Source organism: Protobothrops mucrosquamatus, unplaced genomic scaffold, assembly GCF_001527695.2.
Source record: "Protobothrops mucrosquamatus isolate PMUCROS unplaced genomic scaffold, P.Mucros_1.0 scaffold131, whole genome shotgun sequence".
NCBI classification, from domain to species: domain Eukaryota; kingdom Metazoa; phylum Chordata; class Lepidosauria; order Squamata; family Viperidae; genus Protobothrops; species Protobothrops mucrosquamatus.
In genome coordinates, this window is record NW_015386498.1 from 1,288,607 (window position 1) to 1,304,488 (window position 15,882).

A 15,882-nucleotide genomic window follows, 5' to 3' on the forward strand; every position below is an offset into this window, starting at 1 on the left:
CAGGAAAAATAAAATTCACAGATACTTTCAATATCACTACATAAGAAACGCACTTTTGCTAGAATGGGAAAAGATAAAAGCTAAAATCTATATGAAAATACCTGGATGGCTTTCAACAATGGAAGCTTTTGTTCACCCAAACTTAATAAACTATGACAAAATTGTGACTTATAAAGACATTTTGAATAAAGAAGGGAAATTAAAATATAGACAAGAACTAGAAGAACAGGGTATTGACTTATCATGGTGGCCATATCTGCAAATCCAAATGAGATATGAAAAGATGTTAAATAACATGGGCAAAGAATTTTGGATATAATACAGAACTAGAAAAATGGCAAAGCCTTTGGGAAAGAAATTCTAAAATAACAAAAGCGGTAGCGTACAAAGAAAATTTATATAAAATGTTTTATAGATGGCATTTAACACCTGTGAGGTTAGCAAAAATGTTTAAAAATATATCAAGTAAACAAAAACCAGGTACTTATTACCATCTTTGGTGGACACGCTTTAAAGCTAAAAGATTTTGGTTAAGAAAATGAAAGAAGACTCAGTTTATTTTACAACATGGGATACTTTTTATCATTGACTAGAAAAACGAGGCAGAGAGAAAGGAACTTAATATGTATTAGTAAACTAGGCATTGAAACCCAGACAATATGTTGCTGACAATATTTTTGGGCCATAAGATGCTTTTTGGGAGGTTAGGGAGTATGGCGAAATGTTTAATAGTTTCTAAGCAACATATTGTTAAGCAGGGATTACTTGTACAGTGATTTTAAAAAAACATATTAATTTTATCATACCATAGAAAGCCATGCCATTCAAACCTTCAGGTCTTGCGTGTTTAATTCTGTAATTCTCTTATTTCTCAACAGTACTTACTCTTTCACCCAAACCAACAAGCAAGCTGCAAAATAAAATTCCAAATCAGGCATCTTTATTCTTCCTCATCCTTCCTTTGCATTTTGGAAGATGTTATAATTAACCCTTGTCATTGGACTAATGGCAGCACTGGTGTGATAACACTACACATCTCACTATCTTGGTCTAACTGCTGTTTTCTGGGACATAGGTGGTTGAGCATAATTCAAAATTAGCCATTGCTATATGAATAATATGCTAATATAGTCTCAATGCATTTTTGTGTTGCAGTCCATATTGTTGGGATTCCCTGAAGGTTTCTTAAGCATCTCACCATGGGAAAGCCAGTTAAAGCAGTTATACATTCTTGATAAATAGCTTGCTCACCTTCCTGTGCAATGTGCAATTGCTGGGGAGCCCTAAAACAGTGAATAAAAATCATATAAATCAAGATTGGATACACACACATGCACACACACAAACACATACACACATACTTTATAGACATTTGAAGGAAATATATGAAAATCTCTATGACCCTTTCCATTCTATTTTTGCCTGCATTTAAAAGAGTTGGAAAGTCAAAGCTTTAAAAATCATAATAAATAAAATACCTAAATCAGTGCCCATATATATTGATGTCCATAATTAAAAATCTTCCACTTTGAAATATCTGTGAAAGATGATTGTTTTACTATTCTCCACCAATATTGGAAAGAATAGGAGAGTAAGTGTTCAGACAAATATTTAAAAAACATAGCTTATTCTTGATGTGGGGTATAAAGTCCTACTTCAATCAATTTTACTCCCTGTAATTCAACTTGCATAATTACATATATGCCTTGATCATCAACAAACAGTAGATATGGATATAATTGGGGTTTTATATACAAAATTATCCCATTGATTTTCTTAGAATTAGCAGAAATAAATTTCAGACCCAAAGTCTTATTTGTTAAATACTTTTTTATGAGTCTCTTTAATATGGGTTTCTTGCAAACATATTACATCATGATTTACTTTTTTCAAACAGTGAAATAACTAAAGTGTGGAATTTTAGTCTTGGTCAAATCAATTTTCAGCATTAGATAATAATATTTAACACACATTAAAATGCTTAATACTTTATATTATTTTCAATTACTTAACCAAAACTTCTCTAATTTTTAAACAATTAATATAGCTTAATCAACATCATACACCTAATTAATAAGGCAGCAGATTTTTTAAATTAAGACACCAATTCTAATATAACAGAAAAAAAGCACGGTAGTGCCAATTTGGCCTATGTAACATAGTAATTAAATGCAACAAGTAGATGTAGAGGTAGTATAAAAATGCTTATTTAACATCAATTAAATGTTCAATGATGTATCAGATGTGAATATAGATGTGCATAATATAGAATCATTAGTTCTGTGCAATGAACTAGAATTTGAGTCATCTGATTTCTCTGTTGAAATATCAGAAAAAAATAGAATTAGTTCTGTAGCTGTGCCATTAATGCTCTTTTGATCTTAAATATAGTGCAATCAAGCTTTCACAAAGGAAGTGTTGTGACATGGTGAATATGAAAAAATAAAGAAAAACCCATATATTCTCATTGAACAATATATTTTCAAGATTAGTTTTAAATCAAATGTTATTACACTATACCTGAACCAATGACAAGGAAAAATGTTTCAGTTTTCTGAGTGCCATTTTATTCACATTAAATAATAACTTTCCTTTCTGCCCTTATTTTTCCTAAACATTCATTTTACTCTCTCTTTGGTAATTTTTGTTTTCCATGTAATTGAAGAGATAAAAAACTGAGGTTCAACAAATATAAGACTTAAGGGAAGGAATGAAATATGCAATGTCTTATTAACTTCTGGGCTCAGGAGTAATTTTATCATATCTTTTAAAACAAACTTCCAGAATTATAGTACTCTATCTTGTGGGCAGAGAAATTAATTAAAGAGCAGAATGATAAAAGGATCTTCAGAAAACAGTATCTAAACAATACAGCATTTTTGTTGTTTTCTTTGAAGGGAGGGAGGGAAGAAATTTCAGTGGTTGTACAAGTAGGTAATCTTTTTAGAAGTCTCATGCATTGTAAATGAGATTGGCAGGAAATCCAACAGTCCAGGTCATAGTTCTACTCTCCAGCTTTGTGATTTGCTAATGTGAAACACATGCTATTCTTTTGCTCAAAGTTCAAATAACCTAGAAATTCCAGCAGTGTAGCTCAGTGACTGAACCAGAACAAGGGCAGAACTTGTCAGGATTTAAGAGCTTTCAGCAAAGCCCGTCAATTACAGTCAGCACCCCATTCCTTAGAAGGATATCAATTATAGATAGTGAGTTGCTTTAGCAAGGGGAGTCAGTGCTGTCAGACACTAGATAGACAACCATGAAGAATCATGAATCTTTCTATTAGCTGTAAAAAAAGAGGAACGCTGGTGGCAGTGGGGGTGTGTGTAGCAAGAAGGAAGGACAGGTGCTATAAATAAGCAGGCCATCTGAACTGTTTAATGCAGTGCTTCACAGAGCATCCTTTATGAACATTTTAACTGTACTGGATTCTGAATAGCATTTGGCAATCAAAATGAACTACCACTTTACTTAACTTTACATTGATAAATAACTCAAGTACTTGTATGCATTTTATTTATTTATTTATTTATTTATTTATTTCATTAGTAAAGAGTTGGGGTGGTTCAGTATAAACTGATAAATTCTGGTTACATTTTAAGCAATGTTAAAAAAAATCAAGTTCTCCAAAAGCAATGAATATAATTACTATTTCCTCTTATCTAAGGAGATAAATTCTAGCAATATTATCTTAAAGATCAAAATTAGCCACTATCCTCTTCTTCAGCCTTGGAGTTCAAATCCCATAGTCTTCTCCAATGTTAGATTATGTATAAAGAGTAAACATATAACAGCTCTGCTGCTTGAAAATTGCAAGAACTGAATTTCGGAAAATTAATATCAATTTCAAATTGCCTGAAATTTTGTTGAAATAACCTGGCAGTGATAAACATTTGACATTTATATTCTTGGCAAGGCAATCACTAGTAATATATTTCATTTATTTAATGATTTATCTTTGTAAAAGTATCCTATCTCCCAGAAAGGCCTCCAAATTGGAGAAAACTGAAATATTGAGTTATTACATAAATGATTCACAGAGTGTATTTAAGAGTTTTTAAAACTGCAGGCTTCATTTTGAGATGTTCCTTGTTATTTTTTCTGATACATTATTGGTACATGTATTAGAAGAATAATGATGGTAGTTAAATTGATATTACTCTGCTTCATGTAAAAATCGTTTGGAAATTTCAGTGGTACAAGGTTTGAAGATTATTGTACTGGAGTACAAACTAGTGTTTTAGAAATATCACTAACTTAGTGTAAGTCAGATGATGCACTTCAATTATGATCATTCTGAGTTTAATATTTACATTAGTATCTAATGCACACACACACACACACACACACACACACACAGAGAGAGAGAGACATATGTGTATGTATTTTGCAAAATCCATACATGGGCTAAAACAAGCAGCCAAAGCAAATTTTGAAAACGCTGACTTTGAAAAGGGAAATGGAGATCCATGTTTACATACAAGATGTTTGCATTCTTTATTGTCAATGATGTAACTGTTTGTATCAAGAACAAATGAGACAACTTTGACATAGTGAATTTTTTTTAAAAAAGATAGGGAAATAAAATACCAAGGGGATATTAGCTATACAAAAGGACAAAAGTGGAATTTATCTGTTCAGTCAAAACCAAAACATAATAGACTTAAAGAATCAACTACACCCAAGAAAGTTGGATATGTAAACAAAGGAGAAAGCCGAAGCAAGTTGACAATTAATGAATAATATAAGACAACTGTGTGAAAGCTGCAATTAGGATATAACCAATGTAGATGGACTGCTGAATAAAAAGATAAATGAGCCAACGTACAAGAATTGTTAATAAGCCATTAACAAGATGAGGCAGATACTTAAAGTTTAATTTAAGACTGCTTTTAAATAATAATCCAAAACACATAGTAGTAGGTATACAGATTCAAATTGGTCTGGAGATAAATTAAATTAGAAATTAACTACATATCCTTATATGGAAGTATATCTATCATATAGTGCAGTAAGAAGCAGAAGATTACAGTTCTGTCATCTGTAAAAGTTGAATCTAGGTAGACTTTGGATTATAACAGAAATTGAGGCTGCCTATTGCTAAGGGATGTGACTGTAAAATATGGTGTTGTTTTATGTTGTATCCCCAGGATGCATGGGTTGTTAAGTGGGAAGAGGGAAGAAAGCCAGTAAGGAGTGAGGGGATGATTGTGGAGATGGGGGAGGGCCTGAGAAGAATAGCACAGGCCACACGAATCCTAGGTGGCTGGGAGGGCTAGCACAGTCTCACCGGAAGCCTGAAAAGAGCTAGGAAGTGCCAGCACAGGCTGCACCAAGGTTGTGGGTGATTGGGGAGGTTCTGGGAGGTAGTGCAGGCCACATGTGAAATATGGGAAGTCAGGGAGGACCTCTGGAGGCTGAACATGTATGGGAGATTGGAAGAAAAAGCAGGAGCAACTTACTTGAGTGATTTGCAACCTTCCCAGCTGGTTTTCCCACTGACATTTCTAATGGAAAGCTGGAAGGAAGGTTACAAATAGGGTTTATGTGACCATGTCTCCCTGTGATGTGCAATCACAGACTGGGCACACAATCACCCATATTCTGATCAAATGACCATGGGAATGCTGCAATGGCCAGAACCTCAAGAACAAATCCATTTTTCCAGGCCTGCTGTAACTTTCAACAATTGCTGAATGAATGGACTACCTGTACTGAAGGACTACCTGTACTGAAACAAAACAAGCATGCAGGAAATTTGTATAACTCTACAAACTATTGATAGAATTCAAAATAAAAGAACCAGTTCCAACCATGTTAGAACCGAGAATATGGGATATAGCAATCAAAACCCAATATGAAATAGGTATATTTTAAATGGTATTATACAAAGGACACGGAAAAAAGAAAATAAGTAAAACTGATGTATTGTCCAATTGATGCCATTGCCTAGTAACCTATTTCCCACACTGAGAGAAGCACTGTGCATAAAAATGCATGGTGATATAACCTATTACTTGTGGGGTCTTATGAGAAGACGAATGTTAGATATATTACTTCCATCCATCAATTGTTTCCTTCATGGTGTAAAAGAGAAAAGGGATCACCTAATGTCCTAATTTCCATTCCAATTTTGCTCCTTTTATATCTACAAAGGGGTTAAAGCTGAAAAACCAAATATCTCATTTGAGATTGCTCGTGTTAATTACTTATAGTAATTAACTTTCAGTGGCTCTGGAAAAAGTGCATTTTAATAGATAGATTTTGACAATGCAGATTCTTGATATTAAATCCTTTGACCTTTTTATTTCTTAGAATAGAATAGAGCTGGACGGGACCTTGGAGGTCTTCTAGTCCAGCCCCCTGCTCAAGCAGGAGAACCTATACCATTTCAGACAAGTGACTGTCTTGCCTCTTCTTAAAAATTTCCAGTGATGGAGCGCCCATGATTTCTGAAGGCAAGCTGTTCCACTGCTTAATTGTCCTCATTGTTAGGAAGTTTCTCCTTAATTCCAGGTTGCTTCTCTCTTTGGTCAGTTTCTAACCATTGTTTCTTGTCCTGCCCCCTGGTGCTGTGGTTCATTTCTCTCAGCTTTCTCATGACTTCCAGGTTTGTCTTTTTCCAATTAATCATTTTATATTTACTAATGTTTAATAAATAACTATCAAGCTATAGTGTTTGCTACCTGAACTGAGTAGCATGTCCATTTGCTCTGATTTGGATATAGAAACTGACTGGAAGTACGCTGGGTGCAAATTAAAACATTGTAATTTTCCAGTCATGTATTCATCTATTATCATTCAAAACTACTATACGTGGTTATTATCTGAAACAATCATTCAAAATTATTATAGGTGGTTACTATCTATGAAAACCATTTCAAAGTTACATGCTATACTTTCTCCCAGACAAAACTCCTGTCATATTATGGAAATGGAAAGCCCAAAAAGCAATATATTTATTTTATTTTCCTAAATAATTTACTTCACCATATATACTTTATATTATTAAATAATAAAAGTTTGATGTATTAAATACACCAAATATCCTAGAGTTATAGGGGAACTCTCTTGTTTCTATTGTTGCAAGCTAATTTGAAAGAACTGGAAGCATCAGACTTGGCAAAAAAGTTAATAACTCATGCCCAGCTTATTTTTTCTCAATAACTACCAAAGTCTCTGATTCAAAATAGTATTTTATGGCTTACAGGATCAGAGCCATTACACTCTCTATTGGAGACTTTATTGAATTTTACACTAAGCTTTAGCTGACTGAACAGGTCAGCTTGGAGTTTTACTTTATTCACAGAAATCCATAAGCTGCCTCCAGTCAGCAATGTAGTCTGTAAAGAAACTTGACTCAGCAAAGAGTCTGAGTGCCTGACCCTTTAGAAAAGGTCAGATAGTTTTCAAAGCCATCTCCTGAATGCCATTAACTTACATGCACTAGTTGCTCCTGCATGTCAAACTCTCGTGAACAGCCGTCCCAATGGCAGTTTGTCTCATAGACCACTTCAGGTTCTTGCTTGCTTTCATCTTTCTCCCCTTCCTCCTTTATTGAGGTCATTCCTTCCGGTGGTTCCTGTGATGGCCACGGAAGTGAGGAAGCAGATGAAAAAACAAACACTTAGGTCTTAACTTATTTAAAGCTTCTACTATTATTGAGTCCCAAGCTGATATTGGGACTAAAAAAAAGATAAAGGTACAGTTTTAGGATACATATCTACAATCCTTCATCTTTTTCCCAAACTTTCTCAACTTTCAACTTTGAAATAAAATAAAAATAAAATAAAAATTACAAAGTCTGTAACAGAATTGTCTTGTTGTCCAGATTAAGCCCACTTCTGATAAAGTTTTAAAGCTTTGCTAAAACAGAGCAATACTTTTAGATCCATCTGCTGTTATACAAAATAAACTATTTTAAATGTAAATCATTATTGGTATGCAGCATGATGTGAAGAAACTGTTCAGAAAAGGAGTCCATCTCCTTAGCCACAGCTTTTAAGTTATCAATGATGTGCAATCTGTCCTCAGCAACTGTTCATGTTATCTCAATTGACCAATTTTAATACCACTGAAACTGCTATTTAAAGCAAATGTTGTCTCAGAATAAAAATAAAAATGAAGATTTAATGAAGTGATTACTAAACAACACCTACGCAAAAGCAGATTTATGAACAAATTCATGATCACAGAAAGGCATTTCTAGAACTTCGCTTATTGCCTTTTTTATGTGAGGGGGAGGCAGGAGGGGCAACAAATATGCAAACAAGGAGATACCAATATCATGTTTGTGGACTTGGGCTTGGATTTTAAGATTTTAGAGAGGGTGGAGGAACTGAGGATGCTCTTTTAAAAAAACAATTTAATTTCAGGGTTTACATTACCTTTTTGGGTATTTCAAGCTTCAATCTAATGAAAGATTACTCCATTCATTTCTCGCAATGATACTATTAAAATTTTGTTAGAGTCAATAGCAACTTGGGATCTTGAGACAGCCTTTACAGGACTCAATTTTTCCTGATCAAGCAACCAATAATTGCCATTGTAAAATGTTATGCAAAGATTAATAGTAGATGTAGAGCATATGCTTTTGCAAAAATTATTCACAAAAACAATTAATACAAAATGTGCCCTCTTCCTATGACAGATAAAAGCATAGTTTACCTGTATGCTTCCAGCTCCTGGGCTGGGGAGGTCATCATCTGGTTTTATCTTGGAACGCTTGTTATGCATTGGGTCCCCTGTGCTGCTCACTGCAGACTCACTTGTGGGCTTACTCTGCAGCATATATTTATACCCAAAAAATATAAGTAGACTTTGAATTAAAATACAATATATGCAGAATATTCAAGGAAACCACTAAAGTTCACTGAGTTCAGATTTCTATGATTGAGAGAAATCTTTTTATGTTCTTGAATTTCTCTTCCATTTTCAAAATTATAATTTCTCAGTAATGCTTTTACTTAGGGAGAAAAAAAATCCTGATTGAATGTTATATAATAATTTATATAATTTCTTTAGATAAATTATTACATAAGAAAATAAACCTTCCTGACTGAAACTTTTCTGAACTCAGTAACAAACCAGTCCAACACAAGAAAAAAAGATAAACTATTTATCTAAGAAATTTATTACTGCACTCTTTCTATATTTGCCTAGATGAAATTTTACATTTTTTATTACTCACTTAAAAAAAAAATGAAATAAACTCTTTTTCATTGCCTTTTACCTGAAGGACACATTTTGCTATCTTCTACTTGAAATAAATGTATCTAAACATACATTTCCTTAAATATTACACAGAATTAGTTTATTCAGTATATGTTCCGGATTATATTATTATAATTTTAGAGCCTTCTAGTTTAGGATGATCACGATCTGCAACAAATTAACATAAGATCTTTGAAATGGGCTGAAGATAGCAGAATCTTACAAATTTTTCTAACACAGCTTTATCCCTCCACAGAGAATGCAATACCATGTCCGTTGATTTGGGAAATATTGTATTGACACACACTATGTTTTTTCAAATTGTCTGCTTCTTTTCTACTTAACATGGGCTCTTGAAATTTTCTGACTGTACTGGAAATTTGAGAAATCTCTATCTTAGTATTCTATGTATCATGAAGTATAAAGCAAAAGAGAAATTGCTGTTTCATAACTTAGCATATGTTCATGGGCATCTTTGGATCCTAATCTTTGGTTCAAAAATCAGAGAGATTTTTGTCATTTACCTTCTTTAAAGCAGGGTATAAATTGTATCCCTTTGCTGTTCAAATGTCCTTTACTTGAACATTCTAAAACTGTAAGTTCCTACACAAAGAATCTGGAAGTTATTGAAATATTTATAAGGGATGGAAAACACTCCATCAATTCAAAAGCATAATATACTCAAGGTAATTTATAATAAAAGACTGCATACATTGCAGCCCCAAGGTACTTGTTAGCAAATCTGTTCTAAGAGCTGTGATGATTAATCGCTATTGTGGACAAGTCAGTATGGTGCAAAAATCTTTCCTTACATTCCCTTACCTGTGCAGCTTCTGAAGGACCTGAGCTGACCTGAACAGGATTCAAGACATTAGGGATGCCGGGGATAGGCCTCTGCGTAGGAAAGGTTGGAGCAGGATGGATGAGTGGAGGACTATGCCCAAAGGCTGAACCCAGACTTTGCTGTCGACTGATGATCTGTTGATGCATCTGCTGGAGGGATACTGGTGTGGGAGGGTATGCGAAACTTAGCGCTGGGCTGTATTATGATGGGAAAATAGAAGTAAAGATAATTGAGTCAAAAGATATGTGAATTATTATTATATTCAAAACAAGAACCATAGGCTTGCCTTAACAGATGCTTTCACTCAGAGATGTCATGATGAATATTTTAAATCATGTACCAGCTTTATATAGAAGTTATCACTGTGAATATTTTTGAAAGTGAAGAACTGAAGTTAAAACTAGTTCACATGTGGAGCTCTGACCTGTCAGATATACTGTATGACTATAAGATCTGGATTTGACATGGCACTTTGTAAGCAGCAATTTAGACCTATACTCTAAGTGCAGACAGTATGTAAACCGATTAAATAAATTTTTCAAAGCTAGGGAGTTCTAAAAGTGATAGATAACTTTTTCTAAAAAAATAATACTGTAATCTATTTTTATCTGAAATGTTTCAAACTCATTGATCTCCTTCCACTGGACACACAACATAAATTCTGTTAATCTGTTATTCATACCCCCTATATACAGGATCTTCTGTATACCTGTCATGCTTTATTTCCACAGATAGAAAAAAAAAGATACTTGGGAATTCTTTCTATTCTGAATAATTAACATATTAAACGTTCCCCTAAGGCACCTAAATGAAAAGAAAACTTCTTTGGCACGTGGTTTTTTTTTTTGTTCTTTTCCAAATAAAATATTTTACCAAAAGTATTCCAAATTTGAATGACCACCCATGATTCAGAAATTTGACATTAAGAAGATTCCCCCAGCATGTGCAGTTGAAGTTGAGAAATGATTTGAACCGCTCAACATCACAGAAAGACAATGAGATGAGCTATGGGAGGAAACAAAAACAACTGTATCTCAGGTCCCCTTCGGAAACCCTGCCATCCTGTTGGAGGGGGAGAAGACTCTGGGGAGCATTCTTTCCATGTTTTTGCTTCTGCTGCATGGGAATTAGGGAGAGGGATCATCTTCAGAGACGAAATGGACTCCCTCTCAGCCGGTTCCAGCCTGACTCCAAAGATGCTGCGCCCTGAGGATGACTCGTTATCAAGTCTGTATCCAGCACTTTCAAAATAATCTTGTGGCACTGTATTGGCAGCTGGTGGACTGGTTGTGGGGGGTGGCTTTTGGAATGGGAAGAATTGCTTTGTGCTTTGCGCAGGACTTTAGATTCCACCTGTCTTTTCTGCAACTATTTCTCTCAGTAAAAGTTCTGTTGATTAACCTTATGGAGTCAAGAGTTGTGCTTTCCTGATCGGGTCAGCTGGGGCAGGTCCTTACATTAGGCAGAATCTGCAAAATTGGAGGCACCGAGCCCTACCGTGGGGACCGTGCAAGGAATGTCTGCATAAGGAAGCGACCAAGAGGAAGCAGAATGCTGGGGATAACCCTCACCTGAGGCAGCCAAGGACACAACTGGCAAGTGGAGCTGAAGAGCTCAAAGATGAATGGGAAGAAGACAGTGAGGCTGACCACACCAACCTCCTCATGAAGTAAGCCATGTGCTTCATGATGGATGGATTCCAGAACCTTAAGGCACGCGAAACCCTAGCCTGGATGACTGTTGGTGACATCCGCCAAACCTGAGAGGAGGATGATGGTGAGAAAATCTTACCACAAGACAGCATGGCAGGAATTTCAGCAACCCCAGTCAGTGCCATCACGACTGCTGGAACAGTACAAAGGGGACTCACTAGAACCAATGTCCTGGGAGGTGCTGGTGCAGCAGTCCCACGAAGACAAAAAGCCCCACCGCTGGGCATGAAATTTGACAGGGACTCCCAATAACTGGGATTCTTCCTGGCCCATGTCTTGACCTACATGCAAGAGTATGGGCCCAAGAGCACCAATGAAGGCACCAAAATGAGATGTGTCACACTGAGCTGAAAGAAGCTGCAGACCATTGGATGGTGATACTCCACAATGAGAACACTTGTGAACTGAGCAGTTCATGACAGTGCTCCATCGCCAGTTTGAGGACCCTCTGGGTGATTGAAAAATGAGGGACTGCATAAAGACTGTGCAGCAAGGCCGCAGAGCTGTGGAAGAGTACACTGAGGAAAATCATGATTTGGCATGCCGACTTGACTGACCAGAAGACATCCTTATCAGCTGTTTTAAAGATGGGCTGAAGAATGACTTGTACCATGCCTGTGTTGCAAGGGGGTCCCCTGCAACCCTCCACAACTGGTGCGTACTGGCTGAAGAAATAGAGATTGTCTAAGCCCGGAACAAGTACCATGCGGCAAGGGCATGGAAAAGATCACCCCTGGAGAAGAGGGAAGCAACAAAACCCCAGGCTTCGTAAGTCCGATCCACAGCCTGCTTTAAATGTGGCCAGGAAGGACACCAAGCTACAGAACGTAAGACTGGCTATATAGCCAAGAAGGCAAGCCCAAAACCTGCAAGGAAAACCACCAAGGCGCAACCACATGCCAGAGAAATGGCATTGAAGGGAGTGAAGATCATCCCTATTGCCCAAACTCTGATCCCAACAGATGACAACCAGGGGTTGATAGACATCGATTCCAACAACGACTCCCTAGTTAAGTGGCCCAGTTTTGCCAGTGTCAATTCCCATAGAACTGAGCTTCCCTGGGTAAAGAATGAAAGCCGATTTAAGGGCCCAATTAAACTCGGGCTGCACCAGGCACTTGGTAGATCTAGCACTGGTCAAGAAACATGGAATCAGACTAAGAGCTAAAAGTCCCGACTGCGTTCTGCCAATTAGATGGGTGTGTTGCATGGAGCATCCCAGCAACATTTGCCACCAAACCCATAGGGATGTAGATGGGGCCCATTCAGAGGTCCTGAGCTCCATAATGGCACCTGGGATGGAAAGACTCCTAGTCCTAGGGCTAGCCTGGCTAAAAAGGTGGATTGTTAAAACTCCGGATGCATTGCCTCTCCCAGACCCAGTAAAAAATTCAAAAAGTGACCATCCCACAGCACAAACTAGGAGTTACTATGCAAGGAAAGACCTCCCCATCATTCCCAACAAAAACTGAGATCTCAGAGATGTGTTTAGCGAGAAGGGGTCAGATGAACTCCCCCTCACAGGCTTACTGACTGTGCTATAGAAATCTTGCCAGGTGCCAAGCTACAAAACCAAAATTATATTCAATGATCCCCAGAAAGCTAGAAGAATTGTGACTGTTCATTGATAGGAATTTAGCCCGAGGTTTCATTCAAGCGACATGACCCTGGGTGGCTGCCCTGGTCCTATTCCAGGAAAAGAAGGATGGGATCCTAGAAGATTAAACACAGTGTGTGTGTGTGTGTGTGTGTGTGTGTGTGTGTAGAATGTTTACCATGTACCCCTGATGAAGGACATGCTAGCCCATCTGACTAAGGGAAGAAATTTTACTAAACTAGATTTGCAGGAAGTGTATTACTGCATAAGAATCAGGGAAAGCGATGAATGGAAAACTGTGTTCAATTACCCGCTGGGTTGTTTCCAATGCAAAGTACTTCCTTTTGGATTACAGGGAGCCCCTGCTGTCTTCATACAGTTGATTAATGAGTCCTACATGAGCATCTGTACAAGGGGGTGCTGGTGTAGTTGGACAACATTTTGATCTATACTGAGACCAAAGTGGAACATGTGAAACTAGTGAGGGTAGTCTTCCAGAAGCTACATGCTGCCAAATTGTATGCCAAGCTCTCTAAATGTGAATTCCACCAAAGCAAAATAGACTACCTGGGCATGACAGAATTGAAATGGACCCTGAAAAGAGAGGTGCTAGAATGGGCACCACTCTGCACTAGGAAGCAACTGCAAAGCTTCCTAGGGTTTGCAAATTTTTACAGGCAATTCATTCCTTCATTTGCCCAAATAGCCCTCCCCATTATGAACTTGCTAAAAACTAAAGGAGGGGACAAACCCTTGAAATGGTCGATGTCAAGCTGCATTTGAGAAGCTCAAAGGCTTTTTTTACATTGAACCTGTTCTAAACCACCCTGACCCAAACTGTTTGTTATATAAGCTGATGCAAGTGATGAAGCTGTAGAAGCTGTTTTACTGCAGGAAAACAAAAATGGGCAGCTGCAACCCTGCACTTATACCTCCAAAAAGGTTTCTGAGACTGAACAGTGATGGGCTGTGTGGGAGAAAGAGGCTTATGCAGTGAGATGGGAACTCCTCTCCTGGAGGCACTACTTAGAAGGGAGTAAAATACCTTTCAAAGTATGGACTGATCACAGGAATCTGGAAGTTCTGAACCCCCCCCCCCATGAGCTCTCTCCTAGACAAGCACAATGGGCACAATACTTCAACTGCTCTGATTTCACCCTTAGCTACCTCCCAGGGAGGAAGAACTTTCTAGCCAACATACTGTTACATATGCCGCAATACAATTGTTCCAAAGCAGAGTTAATCAAACCAGTGCTTCCATCCCGTCAGCTGACGGTCCAAGTAACTAGCCGAATGCAGACAAAAGGAAAACCTCCAATAGACAGTGATGTGATTCCCGCCCTTAAAAGCTGCACTAATGGATAACAAATGGTTCCAGATACATAGTAACGTTTGCTCAGTCCGAGATGGACTACCATAGATGGGGGTGAAGCTTTATGTACCAGCTATTCAGTGACTCATGATTCTAGGAAACTGCCATGATTCCAAAACGGCGGAACATTTTGGTTTCGTGAAAACGTTACAATTAGTGAAAAGGCAGTTTTGGTGGCCATCTCTCAAAAAAGACATTGAAAGCTACATGGCCAATTGCCCTGTTTGAGCCTCAGCCAAGCGGCGGCAAGGAAAGACACCAGACTTCTTCAGATGGTAGTTAAGCTGTCAGCACCTTGGAGAGAGATCTTTATTGTGGAACTCCCCGAAAGCGTGGGAAATATGGTAATTTGAGTAGTGATTAATTTGTTCTCCAAGCAGGTGCATTTTATTCCATGCCAGAAGACTCCATCATCTCGGGGCCTTGCCAAATTATTCCTGCATCATATCTATCAATTACACCCCAATGCATCATCTCAGATAGAGGGGTGCAGTTTACCTTTACGTTTTGGAGGGCTTTTCTGGACCTACTTGATATTTACCAGGGACTCATTTTCAGTCACCACCTCCAAATGAAAGAGGTATGTGATCACACAAACTCAGTGTTGGAACAATATCTTAGATGCTTTATTAATTATCAGTAAGATAACTGGAGTGACCTTTTGCCATTTGCAGGTGGCATACCATAATTTTATACACAGCAGTATGGGTTTTACCCCTTTCCGGGTGGCCACTGGTCAAGACTTTAAACCTATGCCTGAACTCCCTGCAAACGACCCCACGGTGCCATCATTAAAAGAATGGATCACCCAACTACAACACACCTGGCCTATTTTATGGAAGGCCCTTGCAGAAACTCATAATACATATGTAGCGCTACCTCTTAGAGGCCGCCAATGCCCAGGCCCTCCCAGCCACAACCCCCCTTGTCCAGCCTTGCGGTAACGTTCTTTAGAGATCGGTGAGATGTCTTACAACCGGAACTCATGCAGCATTGATGGGTGGCAGGCTCTTCTTGTTGAAGCAGGACTTTCAGGCACGAACTTAACCGGTCACAATGGCTGATGCCCCGAAGATGTATATAACAGCTCAGGGCTGCTTTAGCAGCAGGAGTAACAAGCCCCTGAGCAATCGTTCAGAGTCCG

At 37.7% G+C, this 15,882-nt stretch overlaps 1 protein-coding gene across 1 annotated transcript in view; it reads right to left on the reverse strand.

Moving 5' to 3' along the window:
* Positions 1 to 15,882, reverse strand: part of GLI3 (GLI family zinc finger 3) — a 223,385-nt gene that overhangs the window by 54,850 nt on the left and 152,653 nt on the right. The window contains exons 7-9 of the mRNA XM_015813067.1: positions 10,036 to 10,252; positions 8,668 to 8,781; positions 7,442 to 7,582 (exon numbers count right to left, since the gene is read on the reverse strand). Of these exons, the coding sequence (XP_015668553.1) occupies positions 7,442 to 7,582; positions 8,668 to 8,781; positions 10,036 to 10,252 (472 nt within the window). The remainder of the gene's footprint in view (positions 1 to 7,441; positions 7,583 to 8,667; positions 8,782 to 10,035; positions 10,253 to 15,882) is intronic.